Source organism: Photinus pyralis, unplaced genomic scaffold (assembly GCF_008802855.1).
Source record: "Photinus pyralis isolate 1611_PpyrPB1 unplaced genomic scaffold, Ppyr1.3 Ppyr1.4_LG2, whole genome shotgun sequence".
Classification (NCBI taxonomy): Eukaryota; Metazoa; Arthropoda; class Insecta; order Coleoptera; family Lampyridae; genus Photinus; species Photinus pyralis.
The window spans coordinates 31,053,328-31,081,055 of record NW_022170403.1 but is presented as its reverse complement, the minus strand read 5'-3'; the positions used below and the strand labels follow the sequence as shown (position 1 = coordinate 31,081,055).

Below are 27,728 nucleotides of genomic sequence, written 5' to 3'. Positions count from 1 at the left end.
TTACAGTTGTTTGCACCCTTTGGGGGCCAGCTTTTCTGACCGTGATTTCCCCGATTTTGCGGATGCGAAGATTGCCGTGGCGAATATTCTTGGAGCGGGGCAAGTCTGCCGGGGGTGAATATTTCAACTGCGAATTTACGAGAAATACTACTGTTGAGATTACCCTCCACGGTCCTTGTTGATGCCGGATCGTATTATTTTTTATCTTAAAATTGGAAAATTGTAGCGTTTTCGAAGCAGAATCATACGCAACTCCGCATATTATGAGTTTGATGCAATCAATGAATGAATTTCTACATTTGCAAAATCGTTTCCTTAAATGTTGTCAATAAATGTGATGTAATAGATACCTTATCATTTTCCACTTATGTAGCAGTTTTAATTGAACATGGATATGCTTTTTATCAAACAATGTCATTGTCTATACGTACTTTACAATAAACGCGAGTCGCGACTTAGTCTAGTGTGATCAAGGTGGGAATAATAATTGGAAATGAGAGTCACCTTTTTGTTATTGTTAACTATTTTTTTCATTGTGGTCCAAAAATCACTTTGCGGTAATAGTCCACTCAGGTTGGGAAACCTTTGTTTACAATAGTTGGCTGTTTTAGATCCACTTGTCCTAATTGAGGAAGGCATCACGGAGTATTTTCGTACCAGAACCAGACCGGGATATCTAGAAAATTCGATTAGGGAAGCCTTAATACGTACGTCAAGCAAGTTAGGAGAAGATGGAATGCATTGCGCCCTTTGTAGAATTGTTACAAAAATTGTGATAGAATATCGACGTGCTGGAACTAACAACGAAATTATTGGAGATATTGGCAAGGATTTGTGCACTTTATTTGCAGATATCGGATATGTCACCTGTGTCGGATATATTGATTTGACAATTGTAGGTAAATAACACGCTTGGGTTCAAAGTACCATTGAGATTTGTTTTTCTTTCAATTTAGGACACATTTGTATTCATAATTGATAACAAACCTGATATCACGCCCGAAAGGTTCTGCGCGATAAGATTGCAAGAGTATGGTTGTGTAGATCCAAACTATGTTCCATGGAGAATTGATTTGCCACCTGGCCGCTCACCCTCTTTACCAAGGGTAGGTTTATCATTTTCAGCCGTTTGTTCTGTTCTGTGTTTGTAGTAACTCATAGGTACAGGAGCTGATCTAGGGTAAATGCTCCGGTTATAGCCAGTTTACGACTTTCTTTGTCATTAAACTATACAGTTTGTTTTTTTTTATCCAAATATAACCACAGTAATTAAATAAAAACCTTCTCACTAGACTTGGTCATAGTGCGAACCAAATGTGCCATATAGATGCATACAGTTTTTCAAAAAATAATAAATTTCATGGTAATATACCCAATGGTTCAAAAAACCAAAAAAAAAAAATAACATTCATTTGTATTGCAGCTTGATTTACAAGACAATATACACCATTATTATTATGATCTCCCAATTTATTGAACGAAAGATATTCTTTAGATGGGACTGTTGTGTTAAAAGCAAAGTTCAAGCCCATTTTTTGTACTTGGCTCAAAATAACGTTCAATAACTGTCAATATTGGAACCAGACTCAGAGGAGTCCAAGTTAACTCGGCGACTCATTTACCTTTATATCTTTTAGAGACCTTCCGGACAAACTACTAGTGTTTTACATTTAACCGACATTCACTACGATCCACTTTATCAGCCGGAAAGCAACGCAGACTGTGAAGACGTATTATGCTGTGAAATTACGTCCGGTATCCCCAAACAGGCAATTCACGAGGCTGGTTTTTGGGGAGATTACCGTCCTTGTGACATGCCTTGGCAATCGTTTGAAAATTTACTAAGCCAAGTGAAAAATAAGCATGTAAGTTAAAACAGCGGTTATAGGTCACAGTAGCAATTTTTTTCCGGCAGCGGATAGATTCGGTGTACCTCACCGGAGATATCATCAGTCATCAGGTGTGGAATACCAGCAAGGAATATAACCAGCTGTACATAACACAGGTGCTTGAAAAGATACAACATACTTTTGGAACAACGCCTGTTTATCCCATTTTGGGCAATCACGAAGCTCATCCTACGGACTTGTATGTCGAGCTGAAGACTATTTCTTTTCTAATGCTTCTGGTATTTATAGCTACCCACCTAACAGCGTGGAAGGTGATTTCTCGATTAGCTGGCTACTTGATTATGTAGCAGAAGAATGGTCCAGGTGGCTACCTACAAGTACTTTGACCACAATACGTCAAGGAGGATTTTACACAGTGTTGGTGAAACCTGGTTTTCGTATTATTGCGTTAAATAGCAATGTGTGTTTCACTAACAATATGTAAGTTTTTTTTTTTTGTTTTAAGTTTTGGGGTTGGTATGCGAATAGTTTATTTCCCTTGCGACCTCTATGATTTCAATTTCATAGTACCTATGCCCTAGTATAAAACTCGTGTGCGGACAATTCGCGCCCGGACAATTCGCACTCGGATAATTCGCACCCTGGACATTTCGCTCCCGGATAATTCGCACCCGGACCATTCGCACTCGATAAATTCGCTCCCGAATAATTCACACCCGGATAATTCTGTAAATCTTTGGTTTATTAAAAATAAATATTTTTAAGAGGCTACTAGACGATTGCCTTTACAGAATGTGTGTAGTGTGCACATCTTGGTAAACATCTACTTCATGGAAAAATGTTTCAAATAATAGTAATTTGGTCTTTCATTTTCAACACATCGCGATTCTTTAAGTATTTCCATTTCTTAAATATAATCACGCTAGTTTTTTTTTGAAGTTGTATGAAGAGTATGATATAGTTAAATCCTGTAATTTAAGAACACATAATTTTTATCTACTGCGCTTTCGTTTTGAGAAAATAAGAATAGGTAACTGAAACGTCTTTTGTGGAGTAATTAAATACCAAATAGTTATACCTAGTTATAGTACCTATATCTACAATATTATGTGTAATATTCGCTACTTTTAAGACGCTCTTAATATTAAAACAGAATCAACATATAATACCGTACACAAACAAAGTGATAAGTCTAAAGTTAAAAATATTTACATTATAAGATCAAAATGAAAATAGAAAAAGGAAGTAATTTTAACGCTCCCTTACATAAAGATTTCTTAATGAAGACACATAAAAAATGGTTCTTTATTTCTTTAGTTGAAAAGGGTGACAAAGGAAATGAATTAAATTTATTTTAGACAAAACGAGTATGTATAAATGACAATAGAACAATGCATTTCATAGATGGCACTAAATTTGGATAAGTAATTAAGATAATATTATAATTAAAGGTAAATTTGAAAAGACCCCGATAACACAAATTGCACTTCATAAAGAAACAATAAGAGAAATATCGTAATGACATCCTTTCTATTATTTCTGGAAGATGAATAGGGTTTATTACAAGGTAAAAGTAATTAGGTCCGAAAAATCAGGTTTAAGTACGTATGACCACAACTAATTGGAACTTTAACGCCTGTATAGTATCTTCATTCATGAACGTTTGACAGAGTAGTATTTTAAAATTTATTTGAGCACGGGTTTTGATTTTGTGTATACTTTTTTTTTTTATTTTAAAAAAATTTATTTCTGGTGGTAGTGTTGTGGGTAGTGTTCAGAAAAGGTAAGTTTCCAGTTTTCTTAGAACCAGTTTTACGTTTCTTTGACCACATATGGCTATATGTTGATTATTGGTGACTGAGTAAAATTACACTAACTGCTTATTTTTTTGCGTTATCTTTGCTACAACTATGGTAGTGAATGAACTTTAAAGTTTCTTTTTGATTTTCTTACTGTTATTTATTTTATACTTTGAAGAGATACATGGAAAAATTCTGGCATTTTTTTAAGAGATTGTTGATAATCAAAACAGTAAGGGTTTTGAAAATCTTGAAACGTTTTAGAAACAGGTCGATATTGATGATTTTTTCTTTTAAATGTTTGTAATTATTAAGTACCTATATACTTCCTTTTTAATTTTTGTATGGCATACTTTACCTAGTACTAAAGCAAAACCCTTAGCATTAGTAATTGCGCAACAAGGAAGATAGGACATCATTGGAAAGGCTTTCCTTCTCTGAATTTGGTGAGACTATAATTTTTTAGATTTGATATTTTCGAAATATTTTAAAAGTAAGTTGAGGGCGCGCTGTTGTTTATGTCATTGGAAGGATGTCGGGCCGATCACTATGTAATATAGAAGCTAATGCGATCGTGCGTCAAAATTATGCAGTTGCAAGTGGTATAAAAAAAAGAAATTGTACCTGCAACGTCGAATGCGCTGGAAATGAAACAACTAAACCAAAAAAATTACATATCCGAATTCAGAGATGGGCGACCTTACCAACGATGCATCATTTAAGATTTTAAGGGTTGCACTGTCAGCGATGCGAGACAAAGACATTAGTGAGCAAGTTTTATTTTAGACACTGTTTCCTTCCATGATCAATTTGACGTGCCAAAGCGTTTTTTGAAAATTATTTTAATTTACAGAAATAGCTATGTATGGTTTCTAATGCACCACCGTATATTATTTAGCTTCCGAGAAATAACACCAAAATCTCCCCATAAAAATTGTTGTAATAATAAATGGGTAGTTTTTAGTGTTATTTCTCCGAAGCTTCTTAAGCACCCCATTGAGAGTCATGGATCTTCACAATTTCAGTATATTATTTAAATAATAGCCATATAATTTATAGCAAGATCAATTTTGTTCATGATATTTATCAACATTTTTTGCTTTTTTCGTTATACTTTACAGTTCTTATCTCTTTAATTTTACGGAAACTCTCCAGAATCTATTTGTTTTACGTTCAAATATGATTATAATTTACTTTGAGATTCTTTTAAGACAATACATACGTATTTCGTTATGTGTCCTTTAAATGCAGGACGACATCGAAGGTTAGAGAACTAGGAAACTTAACTTGCAGCTATTAACAAATAATAATTGTTAAAATTGTATTTAGATTTTTATATTCCTATTGCAATATTATTTGTAAGTGCTAAAAGGTTTCCAAATGAAAAAACCTTGATTGTGAATTGGTACAATAAAACTGGGTAAATAGGTTTAAGAAATGTCAGGTGACAGTTTTGCTGATAGACCGATACCAGCGTTTAGCAGCATCCGGCTACTTGTGAACATGAGTGCATGGACAATTTACATCACGGATGAGTGTCCTTTTACCCTTTTTTTTGGTTTTTTTTAAACATAAATTTTCATTCGTGGTACCTTAGCAAGTGTTCTCATGTTTAATACGGAGATGACAATAAAATAAGTACTAAATTCCAGATTTTGAGTGATATGCACGCTATTAAAGTGACCTAAAACCTCTACTGGTTTGATATGGTCCATTCCATTTAAAAAGGTACATAGGATTGTACGTATGAATTCTTGCCTCATAAATACTATTAAAAAAATTATTCCTCTACAAATTGTATGGCTATTGTTTAACCAACATAAATATTTAAGTGCCACATTAAAATGCCAAAATCAAGGAACGTAACAATGGAGTTCGGTACAAAGAAAAGCGGAAAGAGATACATAATCTATGAAGGATACATGTACCTCTTTGCTAAGAACCTTAAACTCCAAAACTGCTCATCATGGCTGTGTCGAGCGAGAAGAGCAAAGAAGGATCCATCGGCTGTTAGTTTAACATGCAATGCCAGGATCTGGGTCAACGATGACAAGGTAAGATTAGCTAAACCGAGCACTGATTTTGAAAGTGCAGATGGTTTCCAGTTTCAAAGCCCTTAGTTGGGTATTTTATTAGTTAGGATATCGTCTTTTAACCTTTTGACTTTTTTGTACGTAAGTTTCATCGTTGCTTATACCGTCGTCTAATGTTAGTTTTTAGGTTCGGCCCTCCCTTGCAAAAAATTTAGTTTATCAACCTCTTCAAATTTCAATTTTACTCTGGAACCAACCACGGATATGGTCGTTGGGCTTTCCAGTTTTACTGCTCTTTTGGGTTTTTAATTGTTTTCCATCTATTGTAAGTTTTATAGCTATAGTCTCTCCTCAATGATCTCTACCATCTTGTAGATCACCTGAAGATGACCGTTGGTCGAAACATGTAGTGTATCACTTCGTTTTATTAAATTATATGGGAACGGTTTAGAGAACTTTTATTCAATATTAATAAATTATCCCATTTAGAGTTTGAACACAAAATGGACGTCACGATTCCAAATTATACCTTAATATTGAAAGTATCCAAATTTTAAATGTAGATATACGTCATTACATGCACAAAGTAATAAAACGTGATATTGGTGAGTAATATTGGAGATTTCAAGCTCTGAGTTAATTTAATACTTCACAGCCGACTTTCTATGTTAAAAGTCAACCATACACAAAATATCCTCTCAGGGGAGCGAAATTCTGGTGCGAATTATTCTGGTGCGAATTATTTGGGTGCGAATTCTCCTACAACCTATAAAACTACATATCAGAAGAACTATTTGGAAACTTCCATTGGGCCAGTACTCCAGGGTTTACACCCATTTGTTTTTTAATACGACTTTTCACTCTTTTCGTTTTTGTTTATATTTTATAAATAGCGTCGTTTTTCCTGCAGTTTCTAATAAGATTTGACGATTTTCTATTTCGCGAAACATGACGACTGATTGATTCGTAAAAATAAGTATCTCTTTATAGCTGGTTAGTATATGATGACGTTGATCCATACAATCAGTTGCAATGGTTATCTGACACTTTACTAGAAGCAGAGAAGAACCAAGAGGCGGTTCATATTCTATCACACATTCCGCCCGGAGATATTGAGTGCAGTCAGCAATGGAGTCACGAATTCAGAAGAATAATCGAACGGTAAACCTTTCAAATAAATCGAACATGCTTTAGGTGCCACTTCAGTTTTCATAATACGATAACCGGACAATTTAATGGTCACACTCACAACGACGAATTTAAAGTATTCTTTAGCCAAATTGAAAAGGATAAAGTTATTAATGTGGCTTTTAACGGGGGAAGTTTCACCACATACGTGGGATTAAATCCAAACTACAAGGTGTATACTCTCGAGCTTGAGGATGGGGTGAGTGTTCTCTGAAGATTCAATTCAGGTCGCATGGGAAGCATATTATTTGCCATTTTTAGAGAATGCTGGAATCTGAACAATGGACGTTCAATCTATCAGAGGCCAATCAAGATCCATACACCAGTCCAAAGTGGTACAAGCTGTATTCATTTAGTGACATTTATGGATTTGAGCCCTTCAATTTGCCTCAATATCAAAATTTAATACACAACATGTCGATAAATGAACAGCTATTACAAAATTACCATCGGTAAACGATTTTCACTACTAACACTACATGGCATTTTAAGAATCACTTACAGGTTGCAAGTACGCAATAGTACGGCGGCGTTACGCACGAAATGCGAAGATGGTTGCTTGCGGAATCTCTTTTGTGGTATTATTTCTGTTGAATACAAGGATTTAATAGAATGTCGAAAGCAAAAGCAATCAGGGGTACACGACGAATTGTGAAAGTTTAACATAATCATTTTATTAATAAAAATTATAAATGTTACGTTTTTTTTCAAATTTGTGAAGTTGGACTAACATCATATTACGGCTTATGGATAATCCGCGCGCATTAATTATCCGCGCAGAGTAAAATTCATTACGCGAGACACTTTTTTGTTTTTGCTAGAGTTGTATCACATATATCGAATGAATTGTGGTCAAAGGACAGTGTCCTATTTGTAATATTGAGAGATCATCAAAACGTTTTAAAGTAATACAAAACAATAACAAGTTAAAAAGTAATCGTAAACGATTTACATAAAGCGCATTTCCACTTGCATTCATTTCCCATTTGTAAGATGCAACTTCTGTTAAAATCGTAAAAATCCGGCCACAAATATGAAAGATAGCGTTGCACATGGGCAATCCATTGTTGACGTGCTACTTCAATTTCAGTTTATGAGAAAAATTTCATTTCAATGCTTTTCTAAATAAGAAAGTTGGAACTGCGCATGCGCAAACCTAAATTTTAAAACTAATGTTAGATTTTCCTTTGTTCCAAGCGCCTAAGTATCAAATTTCACTTAAATTCTTCCATAAATAAAAAAGTTGGCACTGCGCATGCGCAAAACCAAATTTTGAAATTGGCGTTTGATTTTCCTTTATTTCAAGTGCCTATGTATCAAATTTTATTCAAATACTTTTATAAGTAAAAAAGTTTGCAATTCGGTTTATAAATGGTCGAGATGCGAAAAGGGCACTGTGAATTTTGAATCGATTCGATTCAACGTTTGGCATTGCGTAATATATGGCTAAATCTATGCCCATATTGAATTTCATGCAATTCAGTTCATATCTAACGGAGATGTAAAAGCGATCGAACATTTCTAAACAAAGTTATCGTTCACACGGACAGATAGATGGACAGACAGACAAAGGAACAGACGGAGANGTTTGATTTTCCTTTATTCCAAGTGCCTATGTGTCAAATTTCGTTTAAATTCTTCCATAAATAAAAAAGTTGGCACTGCGCATGCGCAAAACCAAATTTTGAAATTGGCGTTTGATTTTCATTTATTCCAAGTGCCTATGTATCAAATTTCATTCAAATACTTTTTTGCGCGATCGGTCATTTCTGACTATTTACCATGGGTGTTTCCATGACAGTAGGTAGAATTTACCAGTTGCTATGATTACGACGACGTCAAAATTACTTACCGATCTAAAAACAGAACAGCAAAAATACTTACCGACGCCTTTTTAAAAATCAACAGTCTTACATTTAATCTTTAATTATTGTTAGGTACATTAAACGTACAATTTGTGCTGTTGTTTCCTATAGCAAGACGCTCATAAAGTCATAAAGGAAGTGCAAAGCTAGTAAACTACATCAGACACATGCACATTTTTATGAAATTATTAACTTCAATTTTGACAAATAAACTGGTTACCTAGTGATATACACCATACCACTTCGATCATTTCGATTTATTCTGCTCGTTAATTTCTTAGTGCATATTTATATTGGTTGCATAATTTTAATTTCGATCGCGCAAAAAATTTTATAAGCACGTCGAACGTTAAGGGTTACCGTTCTCAGACAATAATTGGAGTCGTCGCTTCGCTCCTCCTCCAAACAATTGTCTTCGAACGGTAAAAATCCCTTACCGTTCTCCATACTTAATATACTATTATAAGTAAAAAAGTTTGCAATTCGGTTTATAAATGGTCGAGATGCGAAAAGGGCACTGTGAATTTTGAATCGATTCGATTCAACTTTTGGCATTGCGTATTATATGCCTAAATCTATGCCCATATTGAATTTCATGCAATTCAGTTCATAACTAACGGAGATGTAAAAGCGATCGAACATTTCTAAAAAAAGTTATCGTTCACACGGACAGATAGATGGACAGACAGACAAAGGAACAGACGGAGAGACCAACCGGCAGGCGACAGATAGCAATGCAAAATTATAAACGATCTCTAGGATTGTTAATAAACGGCAAAAGTGTAAAATTATGGAACATGTAAAAACGGTTTTTTGTTTTTTTTACAATAACTTTTTTTGTAAGCGGTACAGAAAAAATTCCTTCCTTGGTACAAGATTCGACACCATAACGAACCAAATAGCGAAAAAAGTAGAACAATAGCTCTTAAGATAATGAACTAGTAGCGTCGCAAAGTTAGCGGACGGACGGACGGACGGACAAAGTGGCCACAATAGCGCATTTTTGTGGAAATGCGCTAAAAAGTGTTTTCCCGAGAAATTTTGGTGTAGCCGATTTTTGGTAAAAAAGGAAGGTTTATAACTGCCTTTTTTTGAGGCCCGCAAAAAAAATTGTCTCAGATCGACCCGGAAAAAAAATGTTCTTATAGAATGTGCTCTGTAGAATCCATAATTTCAAACAGTTCCAAGATTGGGCTACTAGTTCAAAAGTTACAGCCCTTTGAATTTTCTTTCGAAATTGGTTTTAGTCTATAACTTTTGATTGAGAAGTCTGATCGAAAAAGTACGAATTGTTTTGGATTCTACGCACCAAAATTAATAAGAAAAAGTGTTTCCCGAGAAATTTTGGTGTAGTCGATTTTTGGTAAAAAAGGAAGGTTATACACTGCCTTTTTTTGAGCCCCGAAAAAAAAATTGTCTCAGATCGACCGGGAAAAAAAATTTTCTTATAGAATGTGGCCTGTAGAATCCATAATTTCAAACAGTTCCAAGATTGGGCTACTAGTTCAAAAGTTACAGCCTTTTGAATTTTCTTTCGAAATTGGTTTCTAGTCTATAACTTTTGATTGAGAAGTCTGATCGAAAAAGTACGAATTGATTTGGATTCTACGCACACAAATTAATAAGAAAAAGTGTTTTCCCGAGAAATTTTGGTGTAGTCGATTTTTGGTAAAAAAGGAAGGTTATACACTGCCTTTTTTGAGCCCCGAAAAAAAATTGTCTCAGATCGACCCGGGAAAAAAAATTTCTTATAGAATGTGGCCTGTAGAATCCATAATTTCAAACAGTTCCAAGATTGGGCTACTAGTTCAAAAGTTACAGGCCTTTGAATTTTCTTTCGAAATTGGTTTCTAGTCTATAACTTTTGATTGAGAAGTCTGATCGAAAAAGTACGAATTGTTTTTGATTCTACGCACCAAAATTAATAAGAAAAAGTGTTTTCCCGAGAAATTTTGGTGCAGTCGATTTTTGGTAAAAAAAAAGGTTATACACTGCCTTTTTTTGAGCCCCGAAAAAAAAACGGTCTCAGATCGACCCGGAAAAAAATGTTCTTATAGAATGTGGCCTGTAGAATTCATAATTTCAAACAGTTCCAAGATTGGGCTACTATTTCAAAAGTTACAGCCCTTTGAATTTTCTTTCGAAATTGGTTTCTAGTCTATAACTTTTGATTGCGAAGTCTGATCGAAAAAGTACGAATTGTTTTGGATTCTACGCACCAAAATTAATAAGAAAAAGTGTTTTCCCGAGAAATTTTGGTGTAGTCGATTTTTGGTGAAAAAGGAAGGTTATACACTGCCTTTTTTTGAGCCCCGAAAAAAAAATTGTCTCAGATCGACCCGGAAAAAAAATTTTCTTATAGAATGTGGCCTGTAGGATCCATAATTTCAAACAGTTCCAAGATTGGGCTACTAGTTCAAAAGTTACAGCCCTTTGAATTTTTTTTCGAAATTGGTTTCTAGTCTATAACTTTTGAATGAGAAGTCTGATTGAAAAAGTACGAATTGTTTTGGATTCTACGCACCAAAATTAATAAGAAAAAGTGTTTTCCCGAGAAATTTTGGTGTAGTCGATTTTTTGTAAAAAAGGAAGGTTATACACTGCCTTTTTTTGAGCCCCGAAAAAAAATTGTCTCAGATCGACCCGGAAAAAAATGTTCTTATAGAATGTGGCCTGTAGAATCCATAATTTCAAACAGTTCCAAGATTGGGCTACTAGTTCAAAAGTTACAGCCCTTTGAATTTTCTTTCGAAATTGGTTTCTAGTCTATAACTTTTGATTGAGAAGTCTGATCGAAAAAGTACGAATTGTTTTGGATTCTACGCACCAAAATTAATAAGAAAAAGTGTTTTCCCGAGAAATTTTGGTGCAGTCGATTTTTGGTAAAAAAGGAAGGTTATACACTGCCTTTTTTTGAGCCCCGAAAAAAAAATTGTCTCAGATCGACCCGGAAAAAATTTTTCTTATAGAATGTGGCCTGTAGAATCCATAATTTCAAACAGTTCCAAGATTGGGCTACTAGTTCAAAAGTTACAGCCCTTTGAATTTTTTTTCGAAATTGGTTTCTAGTCTATAACTTTTGATTGAGAAGTCTGATCGAAAAAGTACGAATTGATTTGGATTCTACGCACCCAAATTAATAAGAAAAAGTGTTTTCCCGAGAAATTTTGGTGTAGTCGATTTTTGGTAAAAAAGGAAGGTTATACACTGCCTTTTTTTGAGGCTCGAAGAAAAAATTGTCTCAGATCGACCCGGAAAAAAAATTTTCTTATAGAATGTGGCCTGTAGAATCCATAATTTCAAACAGTTCCAAGATTGGGCTACTAGTTCAAAAGTTACAGCCCTTTGAATTTTCTTTCGAAATTGGTTTCTAGTCTATAACTTTTGATTGAGAAGTCTGATCGAAAAAGTACGAATTGTTTTGGATTCTACGCACCAAAATTAATAAGAAAAAGTGTTTTCCCGAGAAATTTTGGTGCAGTCGATTTTTGGTAAAAAAGGAAGGTATACACTGCCTTTTTTTGAGCCACGAAAAAAAAATTGTCTCAGATCGATCCGGGAAAAAAATGTTCTTATAGAATGTGGCCTGTAGAATCCATAATTTCAAACAGTTCCAAGATTGGGCTACTAGTTCAAAAGTTACAGCCCTTTGAATTTTCTTTCCAAATTGGTTTCTAGTCTATAACTTTCGATTGAGAAGTCTGATCGAAAAAGTACGAATTATATTGAATTCTACGCACCAAAATTAATAAGAAAAAGTGTTTTCCCGAGAAATTTTGGAGTAGTCGATTTTTGGTAAAAAAAAGGAAGGTTAAGTATTCAAATACTATGCGAAGTATTCGAATACTTCTCAAAGTATTCAAATACCTTGCAAAATATTCGAATACTAAATTTGTGAAAGTATTTGAGTTACAAATACAAAGTATTTGAATACTTTAAAGGATTTGAATACTAAAAAGTATTTACAAAATCGAATACTGCCGAGCTCTGCTTGATACTTGTGTAAATTCTCTGAAAGCTTCCAAGAGGAAAGTTTCAGATTTTTCTCTCCTAAAGTTTTTATTGTTTATAAACACCATTTTGTAATATTCCCGCTTTGTTTTTCTTCCATATGTTTAATGCATATTGTGAAATAAAATAGTAGTATAGGTTATTGTTGACCGAAAATTTCTAAATCTAAACACACTGCGAAATCGTACATCTTCTCGCAAAGATCAGTCTCTTCGTCAACCGTAGATATACATTTGTCCGCAATGTCGGAATCCACACCTGGTACTGTCCTTATAAGTGTATCTCTGTCAATTGTGCCATCAGGGTTTAAAATGCAGATTTCTGTAAATACGCATTTGAAGAAGCACTTTAAACAGGCGTCATTGGGAAACTCTCGTTTGTATACTGCACAATTTGCCATTTCAAGCTCAACATCGCTGGCGCAGATGCAAAAGCTTAGTGCAGGTCTCATTAAAGCAGTGTAGGCCTGCCTAAGGGCCGTATTCTAAAAATAGCTACCAGTAGCACTTTTCAATGCAGATAATTACATTAAAATCAAACTTACTCGTTTTGCTGTTGTCCAGGATGCTAAATACATAAAGACTACTACATAAACAGCTATCTTTGAACTGCAACCCATTGTATTGTATCTTCACTTCAAACTACGGGATCAGAAAAATATAATTTTAAACCAGCTGTTAACTGAGAACGTGATAAATGAACCGTATTGCAATCGCACAATTTTCCACATTATGATTAGGCGATGGCACAAATTACTACTTTTTTTCGTTTTCGATTAATACGCGTTGTTCAGTGCACGGTTGAAATATTAATGGCGAATTTTAAACAAATTTTAAAACACACACTCGGCTTGTCAAAATTACACGAGACTTTAAATTTACTGGGTTCGTAAAAACACGTGAAAAAATCTAAAAGCAAGTACAAGCACGGTAGATCTAAAACTAAATCCCAAATGTCACCAATACTGCCTAAATTAAATCGAGAGAGAAATGGAGGGTCAAAATCAAGAAGACCTTGTGGCCTCTTTGAAGGTAACAAGTAACAAAGAAAATCTCCAACTTTTCTTCCAACACTCCTTTCATAAACAAGCGTTCACGCGAACCACGTATATTTTCTTTAACGATGAGTCGTACATTAATAAAACACTTGTTTTATCAATTATTTTCTTATCTAAACCCATTTACTTTAAACACAAATATGCCTTTTACACGAAAATAAAACCTAACAACTAATTTCTAAAGAAATTCTATACAAAAAGAAAACCTCCGCGTCTTCATCATTTTCCAATGCTTTATCCGCTTAAATAAAAGCAATAATTTCGCATAATGGCCTAAATTCAAATTAAATAAGAAATTGGATACGCCATTTAAAGTTTTATACGTACTTTCTTTTTGCCACTACCACCACTACCTTTATGTGACCTTCTGAAACACTATACCCAGTCGCCCATTTCTTGTAAGCAAGGCGGAATAATTTGCAGAAGTGTTAACCAATTTTTGAATTTCTTTAGGATTTTATGACATAATTTTAGCACCTAGAAGTTTACATCCGTGAAGATAGCGACCAAAGATAGCAACCCTGCCTTCGAAGATAGCCGAATATTTACATTTTTGGATATTTTCTAAACAATGAGCATTTATCGAAATTATAGAAAGAATTGAAAGGTTCTGAAATGCTCTCCCAGATTTTGATAGCATAATCACCAAAATTTGAGCCTCTTTGGAAGCAAATACGTTAAAGTTGGTCTAAACAACCCTATTCATTAGAACGTTTGCGAAAAAATTCATTGGGAAGTTGTGCTTACTGAGAAATCTCTTCTAATATGATAAATACCAATAATTCTCATTGAGTATTAATTACCCTTTTTATATCCGATTGTCCAGCGTTAGACTTTAGAATTGCTTACGCAATATTTTATGCGCCTCGCAATTCACTACCCCTTTTTCCGTTTGTTTGCTTTGCTATCTGTTACATATTAGGCAGAACGCGCACAACTGAATTCAGACAGCCTCATCTGTCATTCTTTATTCAAATGGGGCGCGAAGCACGATATAAAATGAGGTTCAGAACATATGACAATATTGCTGCTATGGAAACGATCAGAATCTATGCTTGCTTTTTTTCGACGTCTAAGTTAAATTCAGATTTATATGGCGTCTGCTACAAAATGAAGTTTTGTATTATATACAGGACGATAAAGGGAAACTAACCATTGAAATATTCCTAATCGTCTTATATAATAAAAAACTATTGTTTGATATTCACTTAGAGATTATAGCTCCGTTGTTTTCTGCGAAGGCAATTGATCCACTCGAACACGCCCGCAAAAACACTTTGAAACAGCGGCAGTTCAGTTAAAACACGTTCAATCGCTCGGACTACGGATAACCTAACATAACCTGTTCAAATCATACAAACACCTCTGAATGCTAACAAAATTTTAATCCAACCAAAGGAATGGGATCACTGAAATTAGATGCAATCTTCCCATCAATGAAAAAAAATAACCAAAATTCTTTGTATGGATGTTAGTGATATCAATAAATCAAACACAAAGTTTGTTCAACGCAAATAACTTTCACGGGTGGTCGATTCCTTTAGGAATATTAAAGTTATGTCAAACAATAATCCTTATGCACATTCCTAAAAATAACCGACCACTACTTTATACAGATCAGAACATTTAAAATAACTTAGTTATCTCGTTGGAAAGCATCGCTTCCTTTAGAGATATGGAAACAGATCGCTTCCAAGCAACGGGGGTGGCTCCCAAACGAAACACGTTGGACCCTCGATTTATTTGGAAAAAATGCGGTCATGTAACACCCGGTATAGTCACTATTTGTATGTTATGTGTCCTGTCACGCATTTTTTTCTTTAGATTCTCTATTTTGCTGCAATTAAATTACCCGATACTTTTCTAAATATGACATTTATTCTCTTTCAAAATTATATTAACTCAAAACTAAAACCAGCCACCTTTCTTTCTCAAATTCAATAACTCATACAACATTCTTATGAATTCGACAACAATTTCCCATTTAACAAAAAGCAAAAAGGAATTGTCAACCACTTATGTGAAACGGAAGTACTGGTGTACAGTTTTACCCAGCAGTGGTACTTGTCTATCAGACCTACAGAGCTGCGCTTGAGCTCAAATTGTAGCAAATTTAATCTACTTTGAAAATGATTACGGGACGTTTTTACCAAAAATGCCTCATTTAGGAGATAAAGGCCAAAAACTAAAGTAACCAGCAAGTATGTATTAATTCTCGAGTTTGAAATATATAGAGAAATGGTACAAGGTATAAGAATTTCGCGCCATTTACGTACAGTTTATAAATAATAAAATATGAACAAAGTTCACAGACCTAAGTCAACTGAAGATTAAAAGCGGTCTTACGACTGGTACAGCTGACCAACGGTATTCGGGATTGAAAGATTAAAATCGTTCTATTCCGTTATACTCGGCGTATTTAAGTGGGTACTTATATCATCAATGATTAAAAACAGTTGCACGGTGTGACGTTTGTGTTCTGTGGTGTTTTTGTCCATAAGTCTGTTCGTTAACCCTGAACGATGACCGAACTTCCAACCTTGTACCAATACTACACCGCGGGCGGTATTAACGCCGGTCTTTCTACGGCACAAGAATATTTTACTCTTAACAACAGGAACATTACAATTTATAGTGGAGCGATGCATTACTTCCGGATTCCGAGGGATTATTGGAGGATTCATTTACGTAAAATGCGAGCCGCGGGATTAAACGCCGTTGAAACGTACGTGCCATGGAATCTGCACGAACCAGAACCAAACAGCTTCGATTTTGGGACAGGTGGGTCGGATATGGAAGAGTTTTTAGATTTGGCCCAATTTTTGAAAACCGCCCAGGAAGAAGATCTACTTGCAATTGTTCGCCCCGGTCCGTATATCTGCTCAGAGTGGGAATTTGGGGGATTTCCCAGCTGGCTATTGCGAATAAAGAATATCAAGCTGAGAACTGCGGAGGAAAATTACATGTCGGCTGTGAGGAGATTCTATAATGTGCTCTTACCTATTCTGGCCGCTTTTCAATTTACAAAAGGCGGTCCCATTATTGGCTTTCAGATTGAAAATGAGTACGGGAGCACCGAACAGAAAGGAAAATTTGTCCCCGATAGGCAATATTTGACTCAATTATTGCAAGTGTATCTCACCCATGGAATTGTAGAGCTACTCTTTACTTCCGACTCACCGTCAACACATGGCAGTGTTGGTACTTTACCAGGAGTCCTTTTCCAGGTTAATACTTTTTATTCTAATTAATCGCTAACAAAAAATAGGTAATGATCGCCTTATGTATTAAATTTAATTTTCTTCCTACATGTAGCACGTATGTGACCTGAACCTAAATGGTTAGGTCATCATTAATTACGGTAATGTACAAAATATTCACGCCTCAAAACTGATATTGAAGGACATGTTTTATACTCGTATGTAATTGTCTACGTGAAACATGAATGCAAGACGATAAACAGTTCCTGTAGAACTACAAAAGCAAAATTGTTATCAAAACGTTTTCCTTGAACTGCAACGTAGTATGATGATAAGCGTCATTTTAGTATCAATGATAAATATTATTAATTTCTCATTATAGTCCAATCAAATTACGACTTGGGCTGGATGTTGTCATTTCACTCAACGAAACCAAGTGTATTCCATGTAAAAAAATCCGCTGAATCCGGAAATTATAGTCCTCCTGGCCCAAGGGGTAAACCACCTAGGTTATTCGGTATACATGCATTAAAATTAACGTTTAATGTAGTTAATGCTCCGTGATTGCAGTTAATTTCAAGTTAATTCAGTTAATTTAATGTAATGTGGGTAATGCGCGAAGTTAATGTCATTAATTTGCATTTAGTGCCATTTAATTAATTGTCAAATAGTGTCTTGATTGGTAATTAACCCTTCTAATGTTTGGGGTAATCTTTCAAATAAGGGTACACTCATCCTTAATGTCGACCAAGGGGACGACTCTGTTTGCTTTGTTAATGAAACGCATAACGGAGAAATTATTTTTAAAATAATTGTTAAACTTTTTTCGTTAAAAATGTACCATGATTTTTGAGGCACTTTAGAAGTTCACCTATTTGTGCTTTACAGGTGATTTTTTTGAGTTCTAAGTTAGCCTGAAAGTACTTTTTTGTTGAATACTTATTGTGATAATTAGCGATTTATTTTAATACAGAAGTTAACCGCACAAAATTGCTTATTGGCCAATTTATTTAAAATTTTGCGGGAACCCGCAAATACCGGGTTTCCGCGGGATTAACATCTAACGATCCCGCAAATACCGGGATTGAGATTTTGCTGCGGGATTGCATTCCCTAGCTGTAACTTTTGAACTAGTAGCCCAATCTTGGAACTGTTTGAAATTATGGATTCTACAGGCCACGTTCTATAAGAAAAATTTTTTTCCGGGTCGATCAGAGACAATTTTTTTTTCGGGGCAAAAAAAAGGCGGTGTATAACCTTCCTTTTTTCCAAAAATCGACTGCACCAAAATTTCTCGGTAAAACACTTTTTCTTATTAATTTTGGTGCGTAGAATCCAAAACAATTCGTACTTTTTCGATCAGACTTCTCAATCAAAAAATTTAATTGCAACTTTCCTTGATGTGCAAGCTGCATATGATAACGTGCTCAGTGACTTACTTTTGGACAAATTAGCTGAAATAGGGTGCTCTAAACTACTAGTCACGTTTATTAAATATATCACCAGTAATAGAATGATTTTCTCTGATTCTCTTAAAAAGGAGTTTAGACTCAGTCACAAAGGAGTTCCACAAGGTGGTGTTTTGAGCCCATTGCTGTATTTAATCTATGTAAGGGATATTACTGAGGGTGTTCCTAAAACTGTAACTATATCTCAATTCGTCGATGACATTGTAATGTACTGTAGTTATGGAAATGTTGAAAAGTTCAAATCCCTTGTTCAAAAAGCAGTTAATATCACAAATGCAAATTTAGGTAAAATCGGTTTGGGATTTGAACCTGACAAAACTGCCTTTCTTCACATAAATTGTAAAAGAATTAAACCTGGTGAAACAGTCCTAAATCTGTGTGGCAAGGACATTGTCTCGTGTGAGTCAATCAGATTTCTTGGCATTGTTATTGATTATAAACTCAGTTTTATACCACACCTAAACTCAGTTGTAGCAAAATGTGCTACTAGATCCAACATTCTAAAATTTCTGTGTGGCGTCAAATGGGGTTATCATCCAAGCACTCTATTAATCTTATATAAAAGTTTTGTTCGCTCTATTATTGACTACTGTAGTTTTGTTTATTTCCCGACAGCCACTATTCATGTTGAAAAATTGGAAAAAGTCCAAATTGCTTGCCTAAGGACTGCCTTAGGCCTCAGGAGAACAACTCCAAATAATGTCGTACTTGCGGAATCTAAACTGCAGTCAATTCAAGAACGCTCAAAAAGTTTGGGTAAATGCTATTTCACCAAAATTCTGTCCAATTCTATCTTACCTTCCTTTCAAACTATCCAGTCCATTATTCACAATAAAAATGGCAATAGAAACACAATTAAATTAAATGAGAAACCTAATCTCTTAAAACAGTGCATACTGGATGTTACTGATCTTAATATAAAAGCGCACAAGAACTATAACATTTATTGTTTTGATTACAATGTCCTTAAAACAAGCCTAAATGTTAATTACGACCTAGGCAAGCACATGAAAATAGCTAAAGATCCAAATACAATCTTAAATGCGTTTCTCAGGGAAAACAACTCCCACGTAGTGTTCACAGATGGCAGTAAAACAAATGACCAAACATAGATATATAGTGTATTTATATATCTATGTGACCAAAGCAGTCATGTAGGTTCTGCATGCTTTTATGTCAATACAAATAAGAAATCTGGTCAAGCCCTACCAAAAGATACGTCAATTTTTACTGCAGAATGTTCTGCCATTGTAAAAGCGTTAGAATCAATTAGAAATAGTCAAGTTGCCAATTTCGCGATAGTATCTGACTCCCTAAGTACCCTCCAATGTCTAGGATCAGCCAAAGTTAATATAAATTTAAATTTTTATATTCTCAAAATAAAATACGAATATAACAAAATTATGGCAAAAGATCCAAGCAAGAATATAGTCTTCGTATGGTGTCCATCTCATATTGGCATATTGGGAAATGAGGCTGTCGATGAATTAGCAAAATCTTACACAAGTAAAACCCCTACCCCTAACTTTATAATTCCTTTCACTGATTTTTCGCAGAAAATTAAAAAAAACTTCATATATTAATACTAATGATTACTGCTTAGAACAATCCATCTATAAAGGTTCCAAATATTTCAAACTTTTTTACAATGACTCGCCTAAAACTTGGTTCCACAAATCTAGAGTAAATCGAAATATTACAGTATCAATAATTAGATGCAGAGCTGCCTCATTGTTCAGGGTCAATATCGTAGATGATCCAAAATGTGCTGCGTGCGGTGATTATAATGAGGACCTAAATCTTGTTTTATGGCAATGTGATATTTACAACGATCAAAGATTAAATTTAATTAAGAATATTTGCAGAGGAAAGACATTATTACCGCTACACGTAGACTACCTATTGTTTTATCCTAACTCTACTGCTTGTGAACACATTGTTAAATTCTTAGGACTAAGGAAATACTATGTAAATATTATTCTATGTATATTTAGTTTATCTTTAATAAAGGATAGCTGATATAAGGCTCCTACAAGCCTTGAAAAGCTTAAATAAAAAAAAAAAAGTTATAGACTAGAAACCAATTTCGAAAGAAAATTCAAAAGGCTGTAACTTTTGAACTAGTAGCCCTATCTATTCTATTCTATTCTATCAGGGGAGCCTTTACAGGCAGCACTTAGGCTCATCAACGGCCCATTGTACTAACCCCCTCTCTAAACAACCAAAGCTTAGAGCCCGTTCCCTTCAATGAAGGATAAGACCCTATTTAGCCTTAGTTTCCTCACCTCCCTCGGTTCCAAGTAACTGTCACCGAGGAGTTTATGTCTGTCCCTGATCAGAGCGTCACAGTAACAGACTACATGCTCGGTAGTTTCCTCTACCTCACCACAAAACCTGCACGCAGGGTCTTCCACAAGCCCAATATTGTGCAGGTGATAGTTGACCATCCAGTGTCCCGTGAAGACACCGACGATCTTCCTAATCTGACTTCTGTTTAGGTTTAGAAGCTTAGAAGACTCAGATTTGCCAAGAGGCCCTGTTAAAAAGGTCTTGGACTGTCTGAGTCCAGCTGCCTGTTGCCATTGAGCCTGGAATTGACTGGTCGCCCAGTTCTTAATCCTGACCCTGACAACTGAGGGAGCAATTCCAAGGGTGGGCTCAGGCCCGACAAGGGCCCCACTACTGCCTTCGCGAGCCAACTCGTCCGCCCTTTCGTTGCCCCCTATTCCAGAGTGCCCCGGCACCCATATCAAGCTTACCCTATTAGACTCACCTAATCTATCTAGGGTTCGCCTACAGTCAAGCATCGTATTCGAGCGGAGAACTAGTAGCCCAATCTTAGAACTGTTTGAAATTATGGATTCTACAGGCGACGTTCTATAAGAAAAATTTTTTCCAGGGCGATCTGAGACAATTTTTTTTTTTTCGGGGCAAAAAAAAAGGCAGTGTATAACCTTCCTTTTTTCCAAAAATCGACTGCACCAAAATTTCTCGGAAAAACACTTTTTCGTATTAATTTTGGTGCGTAGAATCCAAAACAATGCGTACTTTTTCGATCAGACTTCTCAATCAAAAGTTATAGACTAGAAACCAATTTCGAAAGAAAATTCAAAGGGCTGTAACGTTTGAACTAGTAGCCCAATCTTGGAACTTGGGACATTTTAATTTAGAGAAGTTATATAGGTTTCGTAACTTCTTGTATTAAAGTCATATGAAAAACCTGTCAAGTGTAAAGTAAAACATTAAAACTCATACGAAAAATATGTTGGTAGTAAATATCATATAACATATCATATAAAAAGTCATGTGAGATATATTATAGTGTAAAGGTACTTTAACAGACAGAATTCGTCACTCGTTTTATTTTTCAGGGTAATAGTGACTCGTGTTTTAACTTTTAACCAATCACAGTGAAGGTTAAACTGTTCCTATGCTTTCTACCGCTATCTTCTTAAAATGAATAGCGTTATAGTTCTATAGGTACTAAAAAAGATTCTCAAAAACTATAATGCGCAAAGATTTATGTTTACGGCTCATTTTAGCGAATGATGAAAGGTACGATGTAGAAAAAACATTTTAAAAAACGTAATTTTTGAAAACGCTGTTAGACCCTCCACTTTTTAAAAATTTTTTATAGCTTAACCGTAATGGCGCTAGCTTTAATTCAAGTGGCGCAATTGAGCGCATAAGCAAATGTATCAGGTGACCTAGTTACAAGCGACAAAATACGTACTGGGGGGGCTACGTTCACTTGGCCCCCCCCCAAATGTTTTTTTGGATTTCTAAAAAAACGATAATAGCGCAAGAGTTATTATCGGTGGCGGATATGAGCGCATTCATTTTAAAATAATACGACTATCAAATTTCTCAGTGGGGGGGGGGGGGGGGGGCAAGTTAACGGACCCATTTTTCACATACTATAGCCATACCCAGGAGCTCGAGTTCTAGTTATTCATAAAAATGAAAAAATGCTTTAATCAATAGGGGTATACTTAAGTATCTGAGTGATATGCGTCCCTTAAATCGTGGAGAACACAAATTTCGAGTTTTATTTTAAGACGAACTGCTTGTTACACCTCGGTAAAAATAAAGAGAATTTGGAAAATTATTTAATGCAAAATAAACTCGTGTTTACCACGATTTAAGGGACGATATGTCAATACAGGGGGATAAATTTAGGAGCAATGAGCATTTTTCATTTTTATGAATAACTAGAACTCGAAATGAAAATAAACGTGTAAACCAATATACCAAACGAGCTCCTGGGTATGGCTATAGTATGTGAAAAATCAAATTTTGAACCTGGTGATTTAGATTTGAATTTATTCCAAGTGTCCATGTTTCAAATTTCATTTAAATACTTTCATAAATAAAACGAATAGCGAAAAGGGCACTGTAAATATTGAATCGATTAGGCCCAACTTTTGGCATTGCGTATTATACAGGGTGTCAATTTTAAAGCTTGCAGTCGGCCATATTTTCCAAACTAAAGAAGATATTGAAAATCGCGCAGTACCGTTTCGGGGGTATCGAGGGGGAACCAGAATGACGTTATTATCCCCACCCCATTAACCACCCAGACCCCCCCCCCTTCTTCAAAAATTCTAAATGGCAACCCCGTACTTGTGACACATCGTTGGAAAGCTACTGAAAAATGCTTTCCAGTGGTACCAATAAAGTCAATATTGATTAAGACAACTTAAAAAAAATTTAATAATTAACAAAAATAAATAAATGTTACAATAAATGTTGAAAATGGTTGCCATTATTGGCCAAACAAAAATAAAGTCTGTTTTCAAACTCTTTACGAACATTATTGAAGGTCTCTTTAGATATAAGACGACATCCTTGAATAATTATTCTTTCCCGTAGTTCTGCAATTGAAGCTGGTTGAGTTTTATACACCACTGATTTTAGGTGACCCCACAGAAAAAATCAGAAGAAGTAAGATCTTGGAGGCCATTCGATTGGACCTCTTCTTCCAATCCATTGGTCGGGATATTGTTCGTCCAACTATTGTCGAACTGGAAGGGCATAATGTGGAGGTGCTCCATCTTGTTGAAAATGCAACAAATTTTCGTTTAGAAATAAATTGTCTTGCATGTCTGATTTTCCAACTCTTCAACAATCAGCGGTTGTATGATATTATCCAATAGTTCGCCATAAATGTCACCATTTAAAGTTCCTTCTATAAATATCGGTCCAATAATGGCATCCCCCAAAATACCCGCTCAAGCATTAGTTTTTTTCTGGATACTGAGTATGTCCTTCCCTAAAGATATGCGGATTTTCTTCACTCCCGTAACGAACGTTTTGTTTATTAACATTGCCGTTCAAAGAGTAAGTACATTCGTCGCTAAAACAAATGTTTCTTACTTAATTCGTCTATCTGGGTCATCATCCCCAAGTTCTTGAAGTATTGAAGTGGTGAAGTTTCAATACCCGCCTAACTGATTCATGGGATGGTCCTGTCTCTTCAGCTGCCCTACGAGTTGACATTGAGGGATTTATGGCAAATTATTAAATTTTTGTTAAATTGTCTTAATGAATATTGACTTTATTGGTGCCACTGAAAAGCATCTTTCAGTAGCTTTCCAATGATGTGTCACAGGTATGAGGTTGCGTTTAGGATTTTTTGAAGAGAGGGGGCTGGGGGGTTAAGAGGGGTGGGGTGTTGTCACTCATAACGTTCATTCCTATTTTCAATATTATCTTTAGTTTGGAAAATATGGCCGACTGCACGTTTTAAATTTGACACCCCCTATGACTAAAGCTATGCCAATGTTGAATTTCACGCAATTCTAACATGCATAACTAACGGAGATGTCAAAAGAGCCCTTATTTTTAGCGCATTAGGCCCTTACAAAATTTTAAACTCTCTAGAAGGTCGTTAGTAATTGAAAAATGTTGGTTATTTGAAATATTTTCGACATCATTAAGTTACTACTTAGGTAGAGAATTTCATAAGCTGTCATATTATGTAATATACAGGGCGTTCCTTATGAAAAGTTACATTTTTGCTATTATCTGAAAAATGCGATGTTGTTTTGTTTTAATTTCAGATTTAGATTCATTAGAAAAAATACACAATTTTGGTAATTTAACCGTCTTTCTAACAACAACTAAGAAAGTTAGCAATAGTACCGTCTTAATTTGAAACAGACTGTATACAGGGTGTTTCATGGGGAATGGTACACACATAATAACATAGTATGTTATAGATTTGTTCATTTTAAGCAGCAAGTGCCTAAAAATATGTTCTCAATTCTCATAGATAACTGGGAGACTAACGTATGTACCATTCCTCACGAAACACCCTGTATGTACTTACTTAATAATAGTGTGTACTTGTAAAACAATTTTTTTCTTGAATTATCCTAGAAATCCAAAAATATAACAAGAAATTATCTTATCTATAATTAGACCCTTGGCACTCTGATGAATAAAAATCATACATTTTGGTCAAATAGAAGCATAAAAAAACGTCACGCTTTAAATAATCGTTTGATGCGACCCGATTTGAAAAATCATTTTTGGTTGTCTGGAAAACAAGCCAAAAGTCAAAAGCATTTCTCGTGAACTATTAATCGGTTCTGAACGTATTTTTTTAAATGAAGGTCTTTCCGAGAGCTTTCCATTCGGATATTATAAATTTACATTTCTTGTTTGTATTTTGGAAATTACCTATTCCATTTGTTAACTACGAAAATTCTTCGGAATTGCCTTCGGTTGCCTTTGTTGTATGACCCACTTGTTTACATTGATAGCATCTAAATTTGAAAATGCTTGTATTCAAAATGCTAAAACAAATCATTCATTTTTTTGAATTAATGCTAAATCTTGGCACGGAAGTAAACATATATCTTTTTCCAGACTGCCAACTTTGGCTCTAACCCGGAAAAAGATTTTGATCGTCTAAAGCAATTACAACCAAACAAACCAGCGATGGCCATGGAGTATTGGGGTGGCTGGTTCGATCACTGGTCCGAAAAACACCACACAAGAAAAAATTCGGACTTCAACAACGTCCTCGAGAGGATTCTGCGGTATCCCGCCTCTTTCAACATCTACATGTTTATAGGTGGCACAAACTGGGGCTTTCTTAACGGAGCTAATATTGCCGATGGTAGTGTTAACAATAAGGGTTATCAACCGGATACAACAAGCTATGACTACGATGCGCCCTTAACCGAAGCCGGCGATTATACGGAAAAATATATAATGGTTAAGGAACTTATAAAAAAATTCAGCAAAGTGAATCTTAATACCCCACAAGCTCCTTCAATTACCTTAAAAATTGCGTACCCCACCATTAACGTAACGGGACAGTTAAAACTGAAGGAAATTATTGACAGGGTACCAGAGAAGTTTGAGTCTCCAACCCCGATTTCCATGGAACATCTTCCGATGAATAACGGGGCAGGTCAAAGCTACGGGTACATTACTTATAAGAAGGAGAATTTACACATACCAGCAAATTCGGTCCTTACCATTGAAGGGCACGTGTGTGATACTGTAATGGTTTTGGTAAATGGTATGCTTGTTTCCAAACCGTTAAGAAGTGCGGTCGATTTGAACGGTTTTGGGTACTGGAGAATTGCTAACGGAAAGCTCCATTTAGGAGTTGAAGATGTGCATAACGCAACTTTAGAGTTAGTAGTCGAAAATTGGGGGCGAAATAATTTTGGGTACTTAGAACAATTTAATCAGTACAAGGGAATATGGCAGGGAGGCATTTTATTAAACAACGATAAGTTATTAAATTGGCAAATCATTCCCATGGAATTCAAAAGGAAGTGGAATGACAACTTAACAGGATGGCACGTTCCTGAAGCTTTATGGTTGGCAGGCCCTTCTATGTATAGGGCGATGTTCGTGGTAAACGAACTCGCCGATACATTCATAGACATGAAGAAGTGGGGCAAGGGAATTGTGATCGTAAATGGTTTCGTTTTAGGGCGATATGCATCAATGCTGGGTCCACAACAAACCTTGTATTTGCCGGCGCCATTATTACGAAAAGGAACGAATAGTATAATCGTATTTGAACATTTTACGGCGAGCGAGGAAATCGCTTTCTCCAGCCAACCAATATTTTATACTCCTGCGATTAATGGAGATGTGCCGACTGTGATAAAACAAAATTAACTATATATAATCTGTAACAAAAAAAAAAGATGTCATTAAAAATACATTTTTATTATAACCCAAAATCTTATTATGTACCTTAAATATAAACTAAAAATTTTTATCAAGATTTTTACTATGGGTTTCCATGGCGTCTATTTCTATCTATGAACATAAGCAGAAGTTTTTGAGTGACAATAAATCGCGAATGTTACCGATATTATTCAGTTACAGGTTAAGGATCTGTGAGAATATTAGCAGAGTGAGTTCGATGAAAGTTTTTAATCAGTCAACACGAAAATCAGTTTTAATATAAACTTACAACGACACATTTCTTGAATTAAATTTTTGACATATTTTAAAATTACTTATATAAGCTGGCGCTGTATGAATATCAAACTTGATTATAATTATATTCCAACAGCCCCATTTAATCTAGTGAAGATACATACACAAAACTTGTAAACTAAACTACTTATAAACATATATATTTGAAATTACATACATCCTAAATAGTTAACAAAATATTTGTGTTTTGGCTCTGATAAACCTTTTGTGAAAATATCAGCTGGCATCTGATCTGTTGAAATATACTCTAAGCATATCTCTTTTCTTTCAACTGCCTCTCTTATAAAATGATATTTTACATTTATATGTTTAGTTCTATTAAGAAATACAGGATTTGAAACCAACTTCTGCGCACTTTATCATTACATAACAAAATAGTTTCATCTATTTGTAAAATTTCACCAAGAAAACCTTTTAAAAATATAGCTTCTTTAAGTTGCTTGACAAATAGATACATCTTCTGCTTCGGTACTAGATAAACTTACTGATGCTTGTTTCTTTGATTCCCATGAAATTGCCCCTCCTGACAACAAACACAAATAACCAGTATATGATTTTTCCATCGATTAAATTATTTCCCCAATCAGCATCACAAAATCCTTTGTTTTCCAAATTACCTTTTTTGTAAATTAAACTCTGATCAATATGGTCCGTTTTAAATACCTCAATACCTTTTAGCATGTTGAAAATGAGTATTTGTGTAACAAGTATTAGACTGACTTAGATAGCTTACAGAGAAAGCTATATCAGGTCTCGAATTAACTGCTAAAAACATTAAAGA

The 27,728-nt window shown here is 35.1% G+C and overlaps 3 protein-coding genes across 3 annotated transcripts; 2 read left to right on the top strand and 1 right to left on the bottom strand.

Annotated features, from left to right (window-relative positions):
* The first annotated feature begins 397 nt into the window (after positions 1-397).
* On the top strand, positions 398-7,568 carry LOC116165135 (sphingomyelin phosphodiesterase-like). The gene is made up of 10 exons (XM_031479445.1): positions 398-557; positions 612-895; positions 957-1,106; positions 1,638-1,865; positions 1,916-2,088; positions 2,139-2,330; positions 6,673-6,843; positions 6,889-7,069; positions 7,132-7,322; positions 7,375-7,568. Exons 1-10 carry the CDS (start codon positions 494-496, stop codon positions 7,523-7,525), a joined length of 1,785 nt encoding a protein of 594 aa, XP_031335305.1. The 5' UTR covers positions 398-493; the 3' UTR covers positions 7,526-7,568.
* A 5,125-nt stretch (positions 7,569-12,693) lies between these two features.
* LOC116165178 lies at positions 12,694-13,428 on the bottom strand. Its single transcript, XM_031479489.1, has 2 exons — positions 13,291-13,428; positions 12,694-13,230 (listed from the first exon to the last, which is right to left on the bottom strand). Exons 1-2 carry the CDS (start codon positions 13,363-13,365, stop codon positions 12,886-12,888), a joined length of 420 nt encoding a protein of 139 aa, XP_031335349.1. The 5' UTR covers positions 13,366-13,428; the 3' UTR covers positions 12,694-12,885.
* A 2,709-nt stretch (positions 13,429-16,137) lies between these two features.
* Positions 16,138-26,721, top strand: LOC116163619 (beta-galactosidase-1-like protein 3). Its single transcript, XM_031477643.1, has 2 exons — positions 16,138-17,030; positions 25,346-26,721. Exons 1-2 carry the CDS (start codon positions 16,326-16,328, stop codon positions 26,618-26,620), a joined length of 1,980 nt encoding a protein of 659 aa, XP_031333503.1. The 5' UTR covers positions 16,138-16,325; the 3' UTR covers positions 26,621-26,721.
* Positions 26,722-27,728: the final 1,007 nt, after the last annotated feature.